We start from the raw sequence: 20981 nt of genomic DNA on the forward strand, positions 1-20981 counted from the left end.
AAATTCAAATGTAAAGGCTAAATATACTCCATGAATACTGGAATCCCTGCTAAGCCACATTTCTGAAAAACAATGCATTTTGCTAGATCATTTTAGAAGAACCTATTAGAACTCCATCAATGTGTAAAGGGAATCTTAAGCAATTTGGCATGAAGTGAAGCACTGTTGTTGAACTGTCTGAAATTCCTCCAATTACCTCTGGTAGTCCATTTGAAGCTACAATACCAATAGAATTCAAGAAAGGAATAAAGCTTGTGAAATACACATTTTTGACCTAAAAAAAGAAAAAACATAACATTAGCAATGTACAGAGGCAGCCATGCATACATTGCTTTCACGTCTTTAAATCAAGAAACTAAATGAGACACTTCTGTAATACACTGTGTTTTGTTTTCAATAAAGCAAAAATGAAATTGCCTACATATCCAAAATGTAGCGATATGTAAGCATGCAACACATAATCCACTGCTGGAACATTAAATGACTAAACTGGGAAAGAATTGCACTCTTCCCAGCCCTCTTGTATTTCTACTTCCATCATCTGCTTGAATATTAAAAAAAAAAAAATCAGTCCTTTTCACATAGGAATAGATTTATCAGTAAAGGAAAAGGGGAATGGGGTCTTTACAATCTCATGCAGAAGCAATGTGCTTGTTGTGCACATTTTCTCATCGTGGGATGCAGCTGTGAAACCCCATGAGAACAGCCCTGCATCCACACACTACACGCTGTGATCAGTGTGTAACTTCGAACTGCATTCTTCACAGTTCAGTTTCCCTGGCGAAGTTATCATTCATACCAAAGGGTTTGGTTTTTGTGGGGTTTGTTTGTTTTAAACTATCTACTAGAGAAACTATAGAATGGTAGAATACCTTCATTACTGAACTTGAGGGAATAGTTAAGCAAGCACAACTATTGAGATTTTAAAAGACTATTTAAAAAAATGCATATTCCAGATGGGGTTTAGCAGCAAGATCTAACAGACTTTAAAACACAGGCATTACCTCATCTAAATTACAATCATGCTCTTTACAAAGGACTTCAATAACTTTTGTATCGGTATCAATTTGCTTTGAAGTACGGGTACTCCTGTTCTGACCTCTTCTTGGAGTTCGAGCTGAACCATTAACAGTCACTGCAGTCACAGCAGACTCTGGAAAGACAGTCAGAACCATCACAAGGTTAGAATCCTCTTAAGAAAGACGAGATTTACATTTTTAAACCTAAGAGATTTTAAATGTTGTATGATTTTTCAGGTCCTCCTCTTAAATATTTCCCTTTTCATCTGTTCAGCTGGGTAAGAAACCTTCATTACAGAAAACCTATACAAAAAGAAAACTAATTTTTAAATTCCTGTATCAGTATTTGGACTTTTTGTTTTTAAAAAGCTATTCAACACAATGTAATAGCACTTTTTGTAAGTAGCTTTAAATAAGCATCTGTTTCGCAAAGCTAGAAAAGTCTAATCTTTCCACAGACAAGTAACTATTTTTTCTATTTCTACAAAAGTGTAAAACAAGGAGCTGAATAGGTAACTTCACTCTACGTGTCTGAAGGTTAATAAAGTCAATGCAGGTCTTAAGTGCTGGTGGGAACCTAGAATATGGTTCTGCAGGGAATTCCTCCTTTCCTCAAATACCTCCAGGCAAACAAGTAGGAACAAGTTCACCTTGAAGAAGGTATCAAAAACCTTAGTATAGTGAGATAAAAATATTTCATTTTGTTAAGCTCAAAGTAGATGGCTTCAATATTGTCAACTTGAAATATGTGAATTAATAACATACGTTAATATCACTAAATACTGTTGGTTTAGAACTGACACTCTAATCAGCATGCTGCTCTTATCTGTAACTTCATTTGTGTTTGATAACTGTTCTGAGAAAATCTGACAAACTATGCTGCTTGGGTGGTTGCATCTTAATCCCCTCAGCCTTAGTCAGATCACAAAGCTTGACATCACGTAGCACAATGTGAAGCCTCTTGGTCACGAGGACTTGAACAATACATTGTGTTATTTGCTAAATGAATGAAGTGCTGTTTGACAGTTTACACAGCACCTGCACATATCGCACAGCTCAAGTTAGAAATCTAATGCTTTACACTTATGACAGTGACACCCATAATTGCAATTTTGTCTGAAGTGGCAGCGTTTTTTTTCAAGATACAATGCACAGAACCAAACTGTTTCTAATAATGAGCTCCTAGTCTCCATAGTTTCACTAAAAGAAATAAAACAGTGTGTACACAGAGTTCAAAAACAGGTAGTTTCAATGCAGTGTTCTTTGAAAAAGATCTGCTTTATAACATCTGAAATAAATAAGCAGTAGCATATGTCTGTCCTAGTATGAAGGACAAATTTAAATTCAAAATAGTACTGGAGGAGGGCAGGGATTTGCTTGCCACAAGTCCATCCTTTCCCACCCTTTATTTGTATTGGCATTGGAATAAAAGTGAGGTTATTTGTTCTTACCTGCAACAAGTAATTACTAGGTCAAATAAATATCCTCCAAAACATGGAATTTAAAAAAATGTAGCAGTGAATACATCATCTATTCTGTGACATTATAACCCAAGTGGATATTTAGTTGTGAAACGAAGAAATAAAGCAAGTAGATTTAGGCTATAAATACTAGTGTCGCATCCAAACCCAGCAGAGGATAAACTCATTAGTATCAAAAAATTGTTTTCTACATACTGTGGCTCCAAATACTTCAATATATCAATTCCATAGCTTGCAGAAGAAAATATTCAACAAAAATAGAATTCTATCTTTGAAAGTTACCATAAATGCTTACTTTCTCTGTGTTTTTAGCAAGGTTTTCCAGGTTTTAGGTATAAGAACTGAACATACAAGAAGTTACTGCCAAACAGAAGTTTCTATAGGGAAGACCCATTATATTTTTACTTAAAATAAAGAAGAGCCACTTGCTAATAACAAAGGGGATGTAATAAAAGCAAAGCTATCTACATTTTACCTCTACCATTTTACTTTGAGCTACCACTGCAATTAGATTTTCTATCCACCGTATATTTCTTTTACATGTCTGTATAGTCCAGTTTCTTGTACGTTTCTGTTGTCATCATACTGTTATATGCCCATGAAATAACAAAGTCATAGCACCATCTTTTCCTTTTGTAACTCAAAGCAAACCTAAATAATAGTTCTCAGTCATCATCTACCCAGAACCTGAATTCTTTTACCAAAGTAAAACTGGTGTTTTAACAAACCCCTGAACAACTTTCATGGGCAGAGGACACAGCAAATGAATGGTAGGAATAGAAAAAAAAAAATTTTACTAAATACACTGTCACATTCACATAATTTAATTCAAGTTCACTATCATCTAAATTGAACTAAAACATCCAAAAATCCATTTTAATAAGCTTAAGAAGTTTTATTATGTTAATTATGAATGTAGCATGACTCTAATAGAAATTTAATCAATTTACTTTCTACTTTAGTGAACAAAAAACTAAAATCCTTACTGTATGGTTCCTTGAGCATAGCAGGAGGTGACAGTTTGATAAAATAATCTAAGACACACAGCAACAACTGGAAAGAAATCACCAGGTCATCTTCCACTTGCAACATTTTACCTGCAGACATTTAAAAAGGTAAAGAAAAACCTTTGTGAGATGTTTAACTTAATTTTAGAAGTAATTTTGAAAAAATAAAGATTTGGAAGTTCATTTAATAAAACACTACAATTAGAATTCAGAAAGCATCATAGAGGATGCCAGCGTTCTTTAAAGGCTATTAATTTTAAAACTCATGATTCTTAAGAGGTTTGTTGCTTTAGAGATAGCATACATATAAATAAATTTACTGTGCACAAAACTCCTACCTCAGTGCTCCTTCCTGATTTCTTTTTCATTTTAGTATAGTGGAATAGCTGTGTAGACTATTTTACCTATACGTACCTCTTATTTCCATGCAATTCTTCCTCACTTTCTTTTCTGTGGTCTTATGCAAGCTTTGTGAAAGCTGCTAGTATATCGTGAAGAGAAATCCTTAACATGCTATCACACTGTATGCTCAGCTTGTCAAATTTATATGAAATTACTTAAAAGCCACACAAATACTAGCATGAAGAGCACTTTTAAAACTACACTATTCCAGCTGTTTCCAAATTATGATTCATATGACAGAGAAGATCTACAGGGCCATTCCAAGATGGCATGTATCGCCACGAAAGATTTGGAAAGCCGATAGTAATTTAGAACAGCTACAGACCACTACTTGTACTCTATTTACCTGGGCAATTTTTGTATTTATTTTCTATTGAAACTAGCGAGCATCACCCAGGCTCTCCTGTAACTTCAACTATTTGCTGGTAAATTTTAGCTTTCCCTATTCTCAATGAAAAGGCAGGCTAGAAAAACTTTATGGGTTTTGCTTTATGCTTGGAGAATTCTAGAGAAAAAGCTCCAGGAAGCTCAGCTGATCCAAGACCAATCTCCACGGCAGAGATGTGTACACTTTGCTCGTAACACAGACTTGGAGTAATTAAGATACATAATTCATTCCTTTTTGTAGGAATAGCACAATGAGGTGGGACTCCATGGACTACTCTAATTGCTTCATCACTCAGCTTTAACTGGAAGTTTGGCCTTTTCAAGGTAGAATTGTAGTATACATAATTTTAGAGACTTATCTTATAATAATAGCTTATTATTACTAAATTTTACTTATTTACATATTAATATATTTATAATAAATATGTAAGTCTATTAAAAAATTCTGCCAGTCTTTTCAGGTAATCATCCATTATTAAAATATTGGCAGATTATAAAGCACGTCAGAATAGACTCAAATACAGAATACCAACCTTCAAACTAAAAAAAAAAAAAAAAAAAATCTTATAAAGCTTAAATAAATGTATTTACATACACAGGAAGTAATAGAAGTTAATAGCAAAGCCAAATTGTATAGAAAGAAATATTACTGAGTAGTTACAAAAGCCACACAATCAAAACATTCTGGGCCTGTACTATGGACATTTGTAATAAGGATGCCAGTCTCATACTGGACACGTAAAACAAACCCATAAACTCACTTCAACGATATTCATTAAAAAACCCTGGTTTTTAATCAAAACTCACCTTTTGCCAGCAAAAAAGTAATCCAGTAATTTTTTAGGACTAATACAGAACTGAGTTCAGCAGAAATCCTGTAGAGACACAAAAATAAAGTCTTTGCATTAACAGCTCTAAGAATTTAAACTATAGTTTCTGAAAAACATGCTTCAGTCTATGGAACAATTTAAGACAACATGCAACATTTCCCATATAGTTAAGTTTATTAATTATCTCATTCCATTCCCTACGTAATTATCACTACACATTTGAAAAAATTAAGTCTCTGCAAAGCCATTCAAGAACCACGAAATATCTGTATCATCCTTGGAAAAGAAAGTGAATGTGGATAATTCACTTAACTGTTACGAGCTGTTTTCTCTCTTGTGCCTTTGACTAATGCCCTATTCTCCAGTCACAGCATGAACGCAAGCTCATTTGGGAGTTGCTAAGGCATCTTTTCATCCATTCATTTGTTGCTATGATTAGGAAGCTCACTCTCCAAATGTTCGTTTCCACCATGCCGAGACACCCGCCATTGGGTGGCGATCCTTCATGGAGGAAGTGATCAAATATATATATCACTTCTGCAGTTCTCATCATCTCTCACTGAAATTCAAAGTGCCCACTAAATCTAAATTAAACACATGACATACTATGACTTAGGTCAATCTTAATGGATTAAAAAATAAAATGCTGACACATTTTACATCTTATCTTGACAACACAATTTAGGAAAGTCAAACTTACTCACTACTAGGTTGTTCCAGATAAATAAGGCCACAAGTCCTAGAAAATAAAAATACTTATTTTTAAACACTCTTCTGAAAGCAAACTGTGTAATAGCTTTGACTTCATTGTAGTAAAAAATACACCAGTTCACAAAACATTATTCTAACTTAAAAAAAATGCTGACTCTTGGAGAACAGATTAACAACAGACCAACTAAAGCCCTGCCAGAGCTGAAATAATGCTGTTGCTTGCATGGTTATGTCAAAGCTTACATAGCAAAACAATTTTAATTTGGTATAATAAAACTTGTTATTGTTTTCTTCCAGAAAGACAGGATTTGTATGTACACTGTTACTCAGTGGCTTGTAAAACACAGCAAAGTATATGCTACAGCTGCGCAGAACACTCTCTGAAAGGGCAGTTTAAACCTTACTCTTTCTGCAGTGTCACTGCAAGCCTTGCGGTGCACTATTTATTCCTAACTATTCTAGGTACGTGTCATTCCAAGAAATAAATTCAGTTTATTCAAAAAGAAAACAGGGGAAACCCACAAATTTCAAATCCTTCTGTTTGAAAAAATTGTTACTGCAATTCAAGTTTTGAAAAAGTAAGCAAGTGAAGAAGAGTTAGAGGAGGGGCAATACCAAAACTTGCCTGTGTAAATCTGCAATGACACTTTTATAGCCCAGAAAAGACTTGCAATGGGTAAAAACAAATTATTTACAACTTTCATAGAACTTTATAGCTTTAAGGCAACTATAAACTTCACAAAAATGTGATACACACATTATCCAAGCTAGTGGTAAATGTGATTGACTGGACTTTGAAAAGACAAATAAAACGTATATCACATTTGTGCCTTGATTCTATAAACTACCAAGGGGTGACCTGCTACCCCTTTCAAGGGTCATTTAAGGGATATTTAAGAGCCTTTTGTGGTTTGGGAAGCAAAATGTTACAGCGACTCAAATTCCTGTAGGTAAAAAATACCACAGTGCTCTGAGGCAACACGATCAAGTAATAGGAGCATCATGGAATGATGCTTCAATGTTTAACAACACGAAACAGTTTTCTACTTGTATATGCTATAGAGAATTTCACAGACTAATTAAAAATTGCCTCAGAGGATATCAGATCTTGCCAATATGCATCTATGCTAGCACACATTAGCCTGTAAAAGGATCTAAGCCTTTGTCATCTCTGTCTTCACATTAAAGCACAGAGTGCAGCAACTTACTACCTTGGAGTAACAGCAACTCAAAAAAGCATCCATTTGAGAATCTCCTGATTTTCAAGTTATACACAGAAAGCTCTTAGCACTCTGCCATAAGCACATTCAATTTATTCTGTACAAAGATAATGCCCCTCGATTTTCATTGTATGGTCAGCTAAACCACTTGGGAAGGTTTACCTTGATTACAAGTGAGAACTGCTACTAGAGCAGGCTCTGCAATGCCCCTAGATGCTGGAACAAACAGCCTTCAGTTCCAGATCTGGGAGACAGAAACTATCTTATTTGTGCTTTTTTCTTTCCAGAGCTCCTTAGAAAGAAACTCTTGGATAAGGATTTGGGGAGGGGTGGGCAGGTAGAAATGGAAAGTCCATTAAAAAAAATATTAGATAGTGAAACAATTTTCTTTGTATCTGTAAAAAGCTTAACAAAGGGACTAGCAAACACTTGACATGCTACTCTTACTGTTGTTTGTACTGCAACAAGGGGTTTGTTTAACAAAGCACTGTAATAGTTATGGAGTAAAATGTAAGATGTGTTTATTCAATGCATGTAAACAGTTCCATTTCACTGTTCTGTAAATATTAGCGCACAGTTTAAACCGGCTCTTCTAATACACAGTTTGAAAAATCTAAATACTTAAATGTTGACAGCCATAAAGAATTCATAATTTCAAAATTAAAAACGTATACTACCTTTCAAACTTGTGGTATAGTGCAAGTAATACATCATATTTCTTTTTCAGCCTTGATACAGTGCTATCAACTTTAGTGCTTACAGTATCCATGTTAACATCCACCTCTTTCAGAAACTGAAAAAATGCGCATACACTGAAAAAAAGGGAAAAAGATGCCAGATTATAACTGAGAATGACCATTATGCAACAGATCTTTAAAAAACTCACCAAAACCCACTGCCTTACTTCACTAGACTCCAGCATATTCTTACTACAACTAGTAGTGACTGAGAACCTTGCTTTGGAAAACACTACTTGCTTACCTTGAGCCCCATATACCACCTTTACATTTTCCAGATGCAGGAAAACTGTTCAACTAGGTAGCACAGGCCTCTCGCGACATGGGCTCTACTACAGAAAGAGAATTTTCTTGGCTAGCACAGATATTATCTTTGGAAGACAGAATTTGCTAACTAGACGCATCTTTCTTGCTTGCTCTGCCAGTAAAACCACAAATATCCAGCACAGACATCTCAACTCTTCTGTTCTAGCTAAAAGTTCTACTTCAGAAATGTTCTTACTACTCTAAGAACATGAACCTTGGCTCCATACGTGCTAAAGAGAGACCTAGGAATGAAAATGGAGATGAATGCATTGAATTATATGGTATTCCAAGTCTTTCAACAGGCAGTGGGGGCAAGGACAGCCCCACCCTTTGGAAATACTATTACACAGGGGACCAAAGTTTTCCCTACTTATCCATGTAATAGGACCATCAAGAAAGCATTTTGTTGTTTTGTTCATAACCAAAATGAGCAGATTACTAAAAATTAAGAAGCAGAAAGCTATCAAATACATTCAACTATTTCAACTATATAAAATATATTTTGATCCTTCATCAGAATATAGGATTCTGAGAGATTTTTTCATCTTTATCAGATTAAAAAACAGAATATAAAAACAGTCAGAAGTTCATTTGGGAATTATTTTACCATGGAATGAAAAATCTTTCCAATATATCTGTATAATCTTATCTAGAGGATAAGATGACTGGTAGAAATCTCTACCAGACTGACCTTATAGCTGACAAAAAGCCCAAGGCTAACAAGCAATTGAGTATTGCTAAAATAAAAATCGGCAGAGTAATAGCTTACTCTCTGAAACCCCAAGGGAAAAAGTCTCTTACAGTTTGCAGCACAAGCTGGCCTGTACTCAGGTGGAACATGCTGAACATCGCTGCACAAATGCAATTAGATTTCATCCACGCGGTTCCAATTCGGTAAAAACTGAAGATATTAAGTCGAAACACAGGACCTGACCGCTGCTCTGGGAGATGATGCGAGGCAGGAATGGCATGGAGAAGTCTAATCATAACTGATGACTTCCAAGAAAAGGATATTTAACCCCAAGCCTGGGGTTACCGCCACGTGCCTGGTGTTCTGCCTTAGCCTCCTGCCTTAGAGCATCCAAAAGCTCTGCTCCTGCACATGCTTTCGATGCACAGCACAGTTATTAGGCAGACAACACTGGAATCCTTTCCTTAGATGAATCTAACACAAGGGTATGCATATTGCTGTTGCCACCTAAATTTACTTTAAAAGCAGATTTTGTCCTATAATCTTCATTTCTGTATTATGAACTTAGTGAATATACAATATAACAGTAGCAATCCCCTAACTAAAAGCATGTACAAAATTACATAAGCACAAAATTCAGACTGGCATTAAAATGTTTGAAAAAGACCAGCATGCTGGCAAACTATTCGAAGAGTAACATTTTTTTCCACTTCTTGATTTAGCCTGAGCCTAATGTTGGAAAAAAGGTTTTATAGAAAATCTTGGTACAGGGAAAGAGAGGAAAATATTTTAAGTGTAATTTACACCAAGTTAAATTGATGAAGACTTTAGGTCGAGCAAGAACAAGAATCAGCTGTGTGATACAATCAAAGCCAATGACAGTTGAATCAAACAAGTATCACTGCTCCCTCAACTAAAATATGATAGCAAGACTCCTAGTTTACTGAAATATTCAGAATTCCCGTAAGTAACCTTCACTTTAAAATCGACAAGCCTGATATGCACAAAGACTCACAATGCTTTAAAAACATCCTCTTTATAAAAATGTTCACTAGTTAATTGTTGAAATCTAATTCACACACTTAAATTCCCTTACCTTATGCTTATACTTTTCAGAAGCTCTGTGAAAGTGAATGTCATTTCATCCAGATCAATTGCTACAATAAAGATACAGAATCCCCACGTTTCCTTTTTCTTTTTGTTACAAGCCTTTTAGAAAAAGAGAAAACAGTTTTTATTTTTATTATGCAATAAAAATCGGTAATATACAGAAAACATTAACTTGTCCAAACAACCAAACACCCTCAAGCAAACATATGACTATGATAGCCAATTATTTTAACTGAAAACCGTTACAAGTTTTACATTACAGATGAAAGACCAAGCATTTCAACTCTTATTCCTAGAGTACAAGATCAATTTTACCCTTACAATTCAGCAAAGCTTTAAAATGGAAGCTTTGGTTCCATGGAACGTTTACGCAAAGCAGAAACCATGATTATTATTTTTTTTTAAGTTACTGTATTTGACCATAACAAGACACTGAAGGTTAAGGAATCAGGAGGGAAACCATAGGAAAGAAATACAAAATCATTAAAAGGACAGGCAATAAATACTCATGAACTTCATTCTCCATCTAGGTCTCAACCACTTATCACAGCTGAACCAAAAACCATCTCTTTGTTTAGTTAAGTGTGATAGTAATGAGCACCTTCAGGCATTTTCCTACCATACATCTACTTAAGGTCTGTCTTCTGCTGCTTAGAAGTAAGGTACAAGCTGTAACTGATCACCCTTCACCAAAGAAAAGCCATCCTGCAATGACAGACGTGCCATTCACATGGAGTTCACTCTTGGTGGTTCATGATCTAGTCACTTGGAGCCAGCCAGGCATCAGTTAGGATTCCAGTACCCTTCCACCAAAACAGCATCTCAATGGAAAACCTCTAAAGAGGGACATTTCGTAGAAGCATGGAAGAATGAACCCAAGCAGGTATACCACAGGTTTTGGAAACAAAGCTGTTTTGAAGACAGAACTAGGTGTGGGTACAGCCCTGCAAGACTCCTAAAACAGCAAACTCATAAAATACCCTTCAGATATTTGGCATCCTCGTAAATAAATCTCCGACACCACACAGGCCCACAGCCACTTCAGCAAAGGAGCAGAGTTTGAGCGTGTCCCTCAGCAGCTCTAGGTGGGATGTGACACCTGTTAGAGGACAGAGGTGGAACAGACCCCCGGGAGCGAGTGAGCTGAAATACCAAACTCCTGCTCTTCTCCGCTGCTTAGTTTTAGCCCACTCCCTGGCCCACTTTTTTATCCTTTCCCCGATCTCTCCACCTAGCTGCCTCCCAGACAACACCACTGTGAGCCACAGGGGCAAGTTCACTCTAGAAAATACTCCCAAAAGGCAAGAGGAAAAAGACTGCACCAGACCTGGCTCCCTCCATCTTACATGGTCTTCCAAAACTACCCCGAAAGGCTCTGCATCCTCAGCACCCGCTCATGTCCTCACTTACTCAGCAGTGTAATAATACTACCAACAATTTTTTTTATTTTTTTTTTTTTTGCTCTGCTTCTTTCTTGGGACCAGTGTTTATACATCCATGAAGACTGGCTGGGGCCTCCTCCAAAGAATGGAAAGTTTCATTGGTTTGTGCAAGTGGTAAGAGTTATAGTACAGTTATAGTTGAATGCTAAAGTAACCAGCCACCTTCAACAATGTGGTAACTGTCCATTATTTAAGTTACTACTTTCTTCCTGCATTCCTATTTGAGCATTTCTATGAATAATGATACCCTGTACAACAGAAAATTATTTTGAAAGAAGCTATTATAACAGACTGAAATGCATTTGATGATACATAAAAGAACAGATATTAATATGAAATAGTAACTGTCTCTTTGTTTATTGGAAACACTACTTTTTTGATATTCTATGTACCATTGTATACAACCAGCAACCTAAAGATGAGGCAAAAAAATTGCTCTCGAAGGGGTTTTGCACAGAAGAAAGGCTTTGCTAAGAGGTGCGCTCCCACCGCCTCAGCCAGTCTCAACAATCCTTTGCTGACAACAAGCTACCAGGCACATAAGAACAAAAAATGTCCTGTAGGATGGGGATGTCTATTTTCCTGCATTAATATGTCTGTGATGCATTGTAAAAAATTTTGGAGGTTAAGGCTAGCTAGTGACCTACAAAGAAGAAGGATGACTATTCACTTACCAAGGACATGACTGCCACTGGAGTCGGTTGACTTTGTTTAATAAATAAGTTCCCTTCACTTCATGCTCCTGCAAATTTGGACCATGACATTGTTCTGTAAATACAACATCTCGTAGGGCAGGAGGACCGAGTGCTAGGAAGCAGTGACATTGTTCCTAGTTTGCTGCCTATCCAAACAAGCCTAGCTCTCCTAGGTGGCTTAGCTCTACCCTGGGAGGATGAATGCTTGACGGCTATAGCAATGCTTTATTTGGCAAGAGTAAGGTCTGGTTTTGCAAGAACAATCTTTAAACTCCTCATCCCATATGGTTTGGGGTAATAACTCATTTATTTCTACCATTAAACAAGACAGCAACCTCAGAGGCAGCCTGTCAATCCACTAGAACCAAACCATTTCAGTGAGTCAAACTCTAGATACACTCCTGGCATTACAGGATGCTTTGGGCACCTTCTCCTCAAACAGACAGATGTTGGATGACTACTGGCCTAACAAAAAATGTTACACAGAACCCAGATAAACTAATAGATTACTAATAGTGGCAAAGAAAAGGTGAGCAGCTCTTGAGTGTGCCCACCTCTTAACATCACCTGTGTGAGGGAGAAGAGGAAAACATGCAAGAACACCGGACTGGGCCTATCCCACCAGCTACTGCTGGCTAGAACACCCAAAGGTGCAGGTAAACTGCAGTTTCATCAGAAAATAAGACCATCTGCCCATACCCATGCATGAATATTTTAGTGATTTTAATACATAAAATATAAACATCATGGGATAGGGGAAGGGGAGAAGAGATAAGCAGAGGTCTTCCTGGCAGGTCAGACTCCTGACTATTCTCCTCATACCCCTTCCCTCCCAAAGCTCACAGACATTTTTCAAGTCCTTTCCTATACAAATGAGTTAAAGCTGACTGCGGAACAAAAATGTGGCAGCATCACTCCGCTCAACTATTTTGCCAGTGTCGTAACTCCAGGGGAGCCAATCCTATGACAGAAATTAACGGTTTGTTTACAGCCAAAGCCAGACAATTCATCCCAGATGGACTTGAGGGCATGGGAATGGACGCAAGACAAATTCACAGCCAGAAATTAATTTCTGAGGGTTTTCTTCTTGACCACAGTCTGACTCAAGATCTTTGTTGATACAGCACCACTAGAGAAAACGGGGAGGACAACTACTCAACGTTTGCCCTTGGCTGTCAGTTCCAATAAGATGATTTCCAGTGACCTTATTTCAACTCATCATGAATCAAAGCTTACCAATCACTAACTCAAATATTATTTAGCACCTAGTAGTCTACACATATTTCTTTTTTTTTTATTTTATTTAGGATTCTGGGCAACCAATGCTATAACTTTGGGCAATGTAGGTCAGTTCCATTGAACTGGAACAATACAGTTTTCCGTAGGAAAAGTTCTAAAAGTCTTACAAACTCTTTCAAAATATTTATTTCTCATTCTGGACTTACTACTATTTAATCTATTTTTAGCATATCATCAGTTTGCCTAAATCTAGTGAAAACAACCTGGCTTAAAATGCTTAAAATGAACTATTGTGAAATGGGATTCTTGCCTCTCTTCTTTCCAGATGTTGTTGCAACGTGTTAAAGGCACTAACAGAAATAACTTCTGTTCTCTACCTCAAGAGGTTCTCCAGTGCTAAACCAGTCACAAGGAGGAGATAGTCACAGGAAATCTCAGTTCTAGTTTGCAGTTATAGATGTTTATTATTCTGCCAACACTGATAACAGTTTTGATGACAGCCTACGAAAGTGATCCAGGAATAGAAACTTCAAATGATGTTGTGTAAAAAAAGGTCAAAAAAACGTACATGAGAAATATGCAAATGCAGATGGGTATTTGAATCAAATGGGACATAGGATGTCACACTGTAAATACCAAAACCCTATTTTTTAAAGGCGAAGATGTGGAACCTGTTGGCTTACTAAAACCTCAGCCACCATGCCCTAATCAATACAGAGAACTAGCTAGACGGTACAAGAAACATTCACAGATATGTTTATGATTACAGGGAGGGAAGATGGCAGGGAAAAAGAATCAAGAAGCATTCACAATAGAAAACTGATCAGAATTAAAACTTGTAGGAGAAATTTCCTAGAAAAAAATTCTGAAAGTGAATACTGTACCCACTGTCTACATATAAGAAGTTCTGTGTAAAAACAGTTAGATCCTCTGTTTTTCAGCAATAATGGTTTTACATTTTCTTTTGAACATTGTCTGGAACGGAAGATTACTATTAGTTCTCAACAGATTAAATCAAAATCAAATATAATACTAGCTAAAAGTAACAGAAGTCAATAGAAAATATTGAACTGATGAAAATAGTTCTTCTGATATGAGAACTTCCCATTACACTTTTCTTGCATGTAGTAAGATTAGAGGGGACATCAATCTTTCCCCAGGATGGGTAGAAGATGAGTAAAAAAAGAAACTATGCCAGTTAGCTATGCTTTTAAAGTGCAAGGGCACAACACATTCATGCAATGCATCTGCTACTAAGATACTGAATATCACAAGCAAGAGGCCACGGTGATGACTTATGTTTGCTTCAGGACTTTCAGTAGCTCTTTGATTTTTGTTTAATAACAGAGGATCCTAAAATATCTGTAATTTTGCTCATCCATCCAAAGCTTCAGTGGATTCAGGTTCAGTTTAGCTGCAGTTCTATAAATAAAAGACAAAGCTCTAGACAGAAAAGACTTTATTAGCTCATATGTGTTTCGTGCTTTTGCCAAAAGCAAGAAGCCTCTGCATGTCTTTTAACATGAGGATGAGGTGGTTTACCAACTACCGTGTTTTCTTTTTCATAAGAAACTACAACCAAAAGGAAGTGATTTAATTTAAATGTGAAATTTTATGGATTTGGAAGATTTGACCTGCTGATCACTAACTTTTTGGTCTATATAGAGCAACCTTGCTATATTTAACAACTCATTATTTCATTCCTCCACTTAAGCTACAGTTCATCTTTTAAGTTTTCTTCACTAAGAACATAGTTCAACTCTTGTGCGAATCAAGTGCTCTGCAGTATCTACATACCAGTGTAAGTCACCAGTTGGAGAGAATTTCAGAACAATGAGCAATTAGAAACAAGGAAAGATGACAGAAACATCTTCAGATGCTAGAGACTTTCTGGGGGAAAAGAAAAATTAAGGCAGCAATAATAAATTCTCACATCCATGGGGTACAGAATAATCACTGCTGGCTTGAATTGTAACACAGAAACAGACTAGCATAGTACTTGGGGAAAAAAATCATGGGCAAAGAAAGTTAAGCTAGGAAGGACTAACTATGCAGACTGCAGATCTTTCATCATCAGAATTTTTTAATAGCGGGTTAGACAGACACTTGATAGAAGTGACTCGGGAATTCATGAGTCTGAACAGCTGAGCAGCAGCAGGAGAACAGTGGGCCACATCTCCCAAACAGTGCTATGAACAGCAAACAAAAAAAATGAAGCTCCTATCCACGCACCACATACTACAGCAAGCTGGGCTGATGAGGCTGAAGCATGCCAGATGCTATGCCTCAAGGTCCTTGGCCGACTCCAATTTCTATCAATTTCCTAAACCATTTCAATTTTCTTTGCAGAATTTTGTTTCCAATTTAGTCACCGTGTCATCTGTTCCTCACACTGGTTCTTTCCAATATATTAAACAACAATTCACTCTCAAGTTTCTTTTTCCTGCTGACATCACCCAATATTCTACTTGAGATTTTCATTTTGTTGTTCTTTACCAAAAGAAACAGTAGCAGAACATAACAGATACCCTGAACTTTTTCCTAGCAGTATTAGTATGGCTTCCTGGACCTCTTCTAGTTTTTCTTACACCAACAATCACATGCTGCTCACCAAAGTACATTAGTAATTCCACTATTTGCTCCATCTAGAGTTTACAGGCACTATTGATTCATAATATAGATTTCAGGACAGTTACAACAAATTAAGAGTACAAGAGAAGCAAGCACCACAGCCAACTTTTAAGCCAACACCTGTCAGTGTGTAAGGGTTTTGAAATTAACACAGTAAAAACTACAGCTCTAAAACAAATATTTTGTTTACCTAGGTAGCTTGGTTTGGTAAACAAGAGAAATTATAGAAACAACAAAAGTCTTTGTATGACACTAATGCAAAATCTCTTATTTATGTATACACTTCCATGTTCACAAACTTGTCTGGGAGTTCACTGGATATAAAAGCAATTTAAAAATAAAACATCTTTCTTGTCATGCATCAGGTACCCTCCTTCACACCATATACCAACAGTGCTGATTCCGTACGACATTTCTGAAACCAGCATCCGGGATTTTGTTTCAGAGATTTCAAGTTATTATTTTATTGTAGAAGACTGTAATTAAACTCTGGCTGTCATAGAGGAAAACTTTACCACCATATTTAACAGACTGTTTTAGCGGTTTGAACAATCTGTCTCCGCAGACCTAGTTTTTCTAAATGCAAGTCCACCTCAATTTTCCAGAAAAATCATGTAACCATCTCTCTCCTGTCACCTTCCTCCTCCTCCTCCACACCTCTCACAAGGGTTCAGCTGTTTCAAGGATTCAAGGCCCAGCTGGGATAGGGTGCAGCTGTATATCCTTGACTCAAATTGCTGCAGAAACAAGTTGAGAGCACTGTAAGAAAAGCTGCAGTGCAGAGCTATGCAAGATAAGAAAGGTGAAATTTCAGAGAAAAGTAGGATCATTAGTAGCTCAAAGATTCAAAACAAAAAATATCAGTGCGGAAAGGTGTGACATCCTGAAGGAAAAAAGCAGCGAATGAGCCAGTTTTGGTGGTACCGGTGGCTTCAGCTGGTACTGGCCCAGAGGATTCATTCCAGGGCACAGCTAATACAAACCTTTCTCCTCCTGACTGATGCCTGCCTGGCCAGCAAAGACTCTTTAGGTGTCTGGCTGAAGTGCAGGCACAGTTAGGCTGATAGGTCACTACATCCTAGCAATCTTTTGTGTGCATATGCCGAAAATAATTGCTTTATACTTTTAAGCTGCATATACCTTGTTTGCAGAGTCTCTTTACACATGATTACACGTACCCTAAGTGAGCCAAAAAGGACAGTACTAATAGATGTTTTAACTTTAAGCCATTAAATATTCATCAAGCAAGGATACAGGTGTTCAGACTAGGTCCAAGCCCACAATTGCACCCTGAATCTCTGCCAGTTACCACAGTACCTTACATCTGGGCCACGCCGCTTCCTAGTTAGCACAACTCCCCTCCACATCCTCAGAGGCTTGGCAGGCACAATTCCGAGATCAACCACAAAGAACAAGGCCAGTGTGCCAAGGAAAGTAAGGTTTCAGGTCTTTATGCTCTGTAAATGGCTTGAGAGTGGGATCATTAGATTCTATTTCCATCAGTGGTCTGATGATTTAACCTTCCTCAAGTGAAACCAACTACAAGGTTAAACAGAAGTGTTCTGGTAGGTATTTTGTCTCAAATGGTGTCATGCTATTTCCCTTTATTGCTTGAGAACAGAAACCTGCTACACAAGCAGCTTCTGTTCCAGTTCACAACTGAATCAGTTAGCACTGAACCACATTGATTAAAACAGACACAACTGGTGCTTGCAGGACAAACCCTGGGACAGCCTCTCCAACACATTACCTTTTCCACAGGGGAGAAAGGAGTGGGCATTTAAATACAGCCTCCTCCCGAGACCCTGCAACCTGAACCAGAGAGTCACCCTGAGAAGCCCTGCTCCCCTTGATAACAGCTTGACTTAGAAAGAGAAGCAGCAATTTAGCCAGGCTGTTAATGTGCTTGACTTCACACTCAAATGAAGCCCTCAGTGGCCTCGGCTAGAAGTAGCAACTCCCGTGCCTGCCAGGTCCCCATGGAGGCACATGCTTGCCAGCTTCCTCATTTCAGCACCTTGCTGATACATCAGAAAGTTTGAGGAAAAGGCCTTGGATTGAACCACAATGTAATGTAGACTTTTTCCTACACATTGAAAGGCTCTTAGCATAGGCTTTAATTGCAAGACAATAAATATTAGCTATATGTCATAATGAAGATCTAGTCATTGCCCTCTTCTGAACAGGTAAAGGAGGTCATCTTCAGATGCTGAAAAGAAGGGTTGCAAACTCCCTGTGTCTTATCTGGCCACTGCTACGTAATGATCAGTGAAAAGAAAATTTCACCCGTAAGTGAAATTTGCAGAATTATACTCAACCCTCCCTTGTTTTTTTCACTCTATAGAACTGACGACTTCTGTTTCAGTTCATATAGAGAAGCTCGACTATGCTTTTAAGTAAATGTTCCCTGGGAACATCCATGGCCAGAAATTGTATCTGTTACTGAAAGAGCTGTACACAGTCTCCCTCCCATGCTGTTACTGTATTGTGTTGTGAAACTCATGCATCAAGAGCTGGTATACCCATACTGGGGTTTAAAAACCACAGATGCCAAGGTATTACTAGTGACAGCATAGCTACAGCAGGTCAGCTCTAGCTTCAGAAGAATAAGCAGAAGTTGCAACGAATACATGGATACAAGCCCACACAGTGGAAACAATACCCCAGCTAGGTATTTTAAATCTAATTCAGGTCTGTATAACAAAGCTTCGGTCATGATTTAATTGTATTGTAGCTGTTGTCTGAGTCAGCTTGTTGAGACAGCAGTAATAGACTAAGAAGGGAAAAAAAACCACCAGGAAAGGGCATAACATTTTAATCTGTTTACACATGCCCAGTGACTAACTTTGAACAGAAATACCTCAACGATAAGTACATACAGATTAACATTTTGCAGTGGAAAAGAAGTTTAACACACAAACATCCCTTTCTCTGCCACAGTATTCTTCAGACCCTTTCTGCAGCCTCATGAAGAGGGATGCAGCAGAAAGAAATACACAGAGGCACACGATGAAATGACCCTTATAAAGCTGACTCAAATCATATTTGAAAGAACTTGCGGTTTGAAGAATTAGCTGATCACATGGTGTTGTTTTCTACTGTCATTTATTAGTAATCTAAAAGAATCCTTGACTCCGTACCTTTATTGGAAAACATTAACAAAAAAAGGGAGATAGATAGAAACCAGTTTATATAGACATGCACATGGCAACATCCAACTTCAGTCTAACCGCACTTGGAAAAAACAAAGTCATACCACACAAGCCATGGTTGCAAGACACTTGCCCCCCCGTCCAGCAAAGTTACAGTTGAGTATTTCAACTCGGGCACAGGACAGACACCACAACAGATGGATGAGTTACAAGCAGCAGGTACTCACTAGAGCTCCATCCACAGATGATAAGCTCTCGTACGTCTTCCACGCTTTCTCCCTCACGCTCTCCGACACTTTCAGAGCATCGCAGAGCACAACGAAGTCAGCTTCGCCGATTTCGAGCCTAGGAAGAGCAAAAGACATCGCTAGCGGAGGCTCCGCGCAGCACACCGGCTACGCGCCAGACCACAGAGCTAGGAGGGCACACCAGCTGCCGCCGGGCGCCCCGGGTAACACCGCCCCACCCCGCAAAAGAGCCCGGGAAGCGGCACAACCCGGACCCCCGGGCGCAGAGAGCCCCGGCAGCCCCCCGGGCCCGCCACCTCCAGCCGCGGGGCAGCCCAACCGCTTCCCCAGCCCGCCCCGCCGCGGCGGCTCCCGGCCCGCGCAGGACGGTCCCGGTCCCGGTCCCGGTCCCGGCGGCGCTTACCGGGGGGCGGCGGGCGGCGCGGAGCCGCTGTCGGGGCTGGCGCGCTGGCTCCTGGCGGCGGCGGCGCCCGCCCTGCGGGGGGGCTTGGGCGGCATGGCGGCCCGCGCGCGGGCGGCCGTTGGGCTCCGCCGTTCAAGCGCCCGCCGCGGGCGGCAGTAACGACGGGCCGCCGGCTACAGCTCCCCTCCCCTGCCCTGCCGCCCAAACCGCGGGAAAACTGCGTCACCGCCAGCCGCTCTGCCGTCACTTCCGGGCCGGCTGCCGCTCCCCCACCCCACCCGCCGGCGAGCAGCGGCGACCGCGCCCCTGAAACCCAGACCGGCTCGGCGCGTTTCGGAACCCGGAAGGAGAATCTGCCCGCGCCAGCCGCTCAGCCAATGAGCGCGCTCCTTTCTCCCCGGTAGCCAATAGGAGCTGGCTCCGCTTCGTGCGTCCCGGCATCTGGGGCGAGGGCGAGCCCCGCGGCGCGAGGGCGGTGGTTCGCGGGCGGGGCGGGGCTCAGCTCCCTGAGGTAGCGACGGGAGGGCGGCAGGGCCTCGCCGCCGGCAGGTAGCGGGGGGGGCCGCCCCGTCCCCGGCGGCGTCTCTCGCCGTCCCAGGCTCGGTTTTACAGCTGAAGTGAGCCAAAGCTGAGGACGCAGCAAGGGAGGGAGCGATGGCGTCCGACCGTCTCAGCCGTAGACGGCAGGTGACGGAGGGAGAAGGGACCTCTTGGCGAGGGGGTCAGCGCCACTTCCTCACGAAATGAGCGCTTGCGGCCTGGGCGTTAGAGATCCTCCAGGGTCCTTCGGTCACTCCGGAGACTATTGCCCAGCTGTTTCTGATACTTCAGGTACCCAACAAGCTGGAGGCAGTTGATAGATCTTCTCTATGACATGGGAAGAACCGTAGACCTATATACAAAAATAGCTAACTATACAGATGTGGAAGTTACAAATCCTTTGTGGCTGTCTCGCGATCTGACATTTGTCCAAGTCCTAGCTAAAGTATTACTTTTAACACTGTGCATTACGATTACGCCTAATGTAAGAAATTCTCCAGTCTTCAGGGATCTTCTGGATTAATCTTCCGGATTAATGAGACTCAAATTCCCAGTGTCCCAGTTCACAGATCTTAAAAATCTCTGTTGCCTGCAATCGTATATCCACGTTTAGAAGGCAGATCACTGCTGCAAATCAGCACATTTCCTTTCAGATTTTTATGACAACTTGTTAGAAAAAGCAAAATCTTTGTACGTAAGGACTCTTAATACATGCAAATATTTATCATTC

At 39.6% G+C, this 20981-nt stretch overlaps 1 protein-coding gene across 1 annotated transcript in view; it reads right to left on the bottom strand.

Annotated features, from left to right (window-relative positions):
- Nucleotides 1-19806, bottom strand: part of RB1 (RB transcriptional corepressor 1) — an 80014-nt gene extending 60208 nt beyond the window's left edge. The window contains exons 1-9 of the mRNA XM_059836296.1: nt 19712-19806; nt 19288-19405; nt 9888-10000; nt 7735-7869; nt 5827-5865; nt 5104-5171; nt 3487-3597; nt 1005-1153; nt 197-274 (exon numbers count right to left, since the gene is read on the bottom strand). Coding sequence (XP_059692279.1) covers nt 197-274; nt 1005-1153; nt 3487-3597; nt 5104-5171; nt 5827-5865; nt 7735-7869; nt 9888-10000; nt 19288-19405; nt 19712-19806 — 906 coding nt within the window. The remainder of the gene's footprint in view (nt 1-196; nt 275-1004; nt 1154-3486; nt 3598-5103; nt 5172-5826; nt 5866-7734; nt 7870-9887; nt 10001-19287; nt 19406-19711) is intronic.
- Nucleotides 19807-20981: the final 1175 nt, after the last annotated feature.

This window comes from Gavia stellata, chromosome 1 (assembly GCF_030936135.1).
Source record: "Gavia stellata isolate bGavSte3 chromosome 1, bGavSte3.hap2, whole genome shotgun sequence".
Lineage (NCBI taxonomy): Eukaryota > Metazoa > Chordata > Aves > Gaviiformes > Gaviidae > Gavia > Gavia stellata.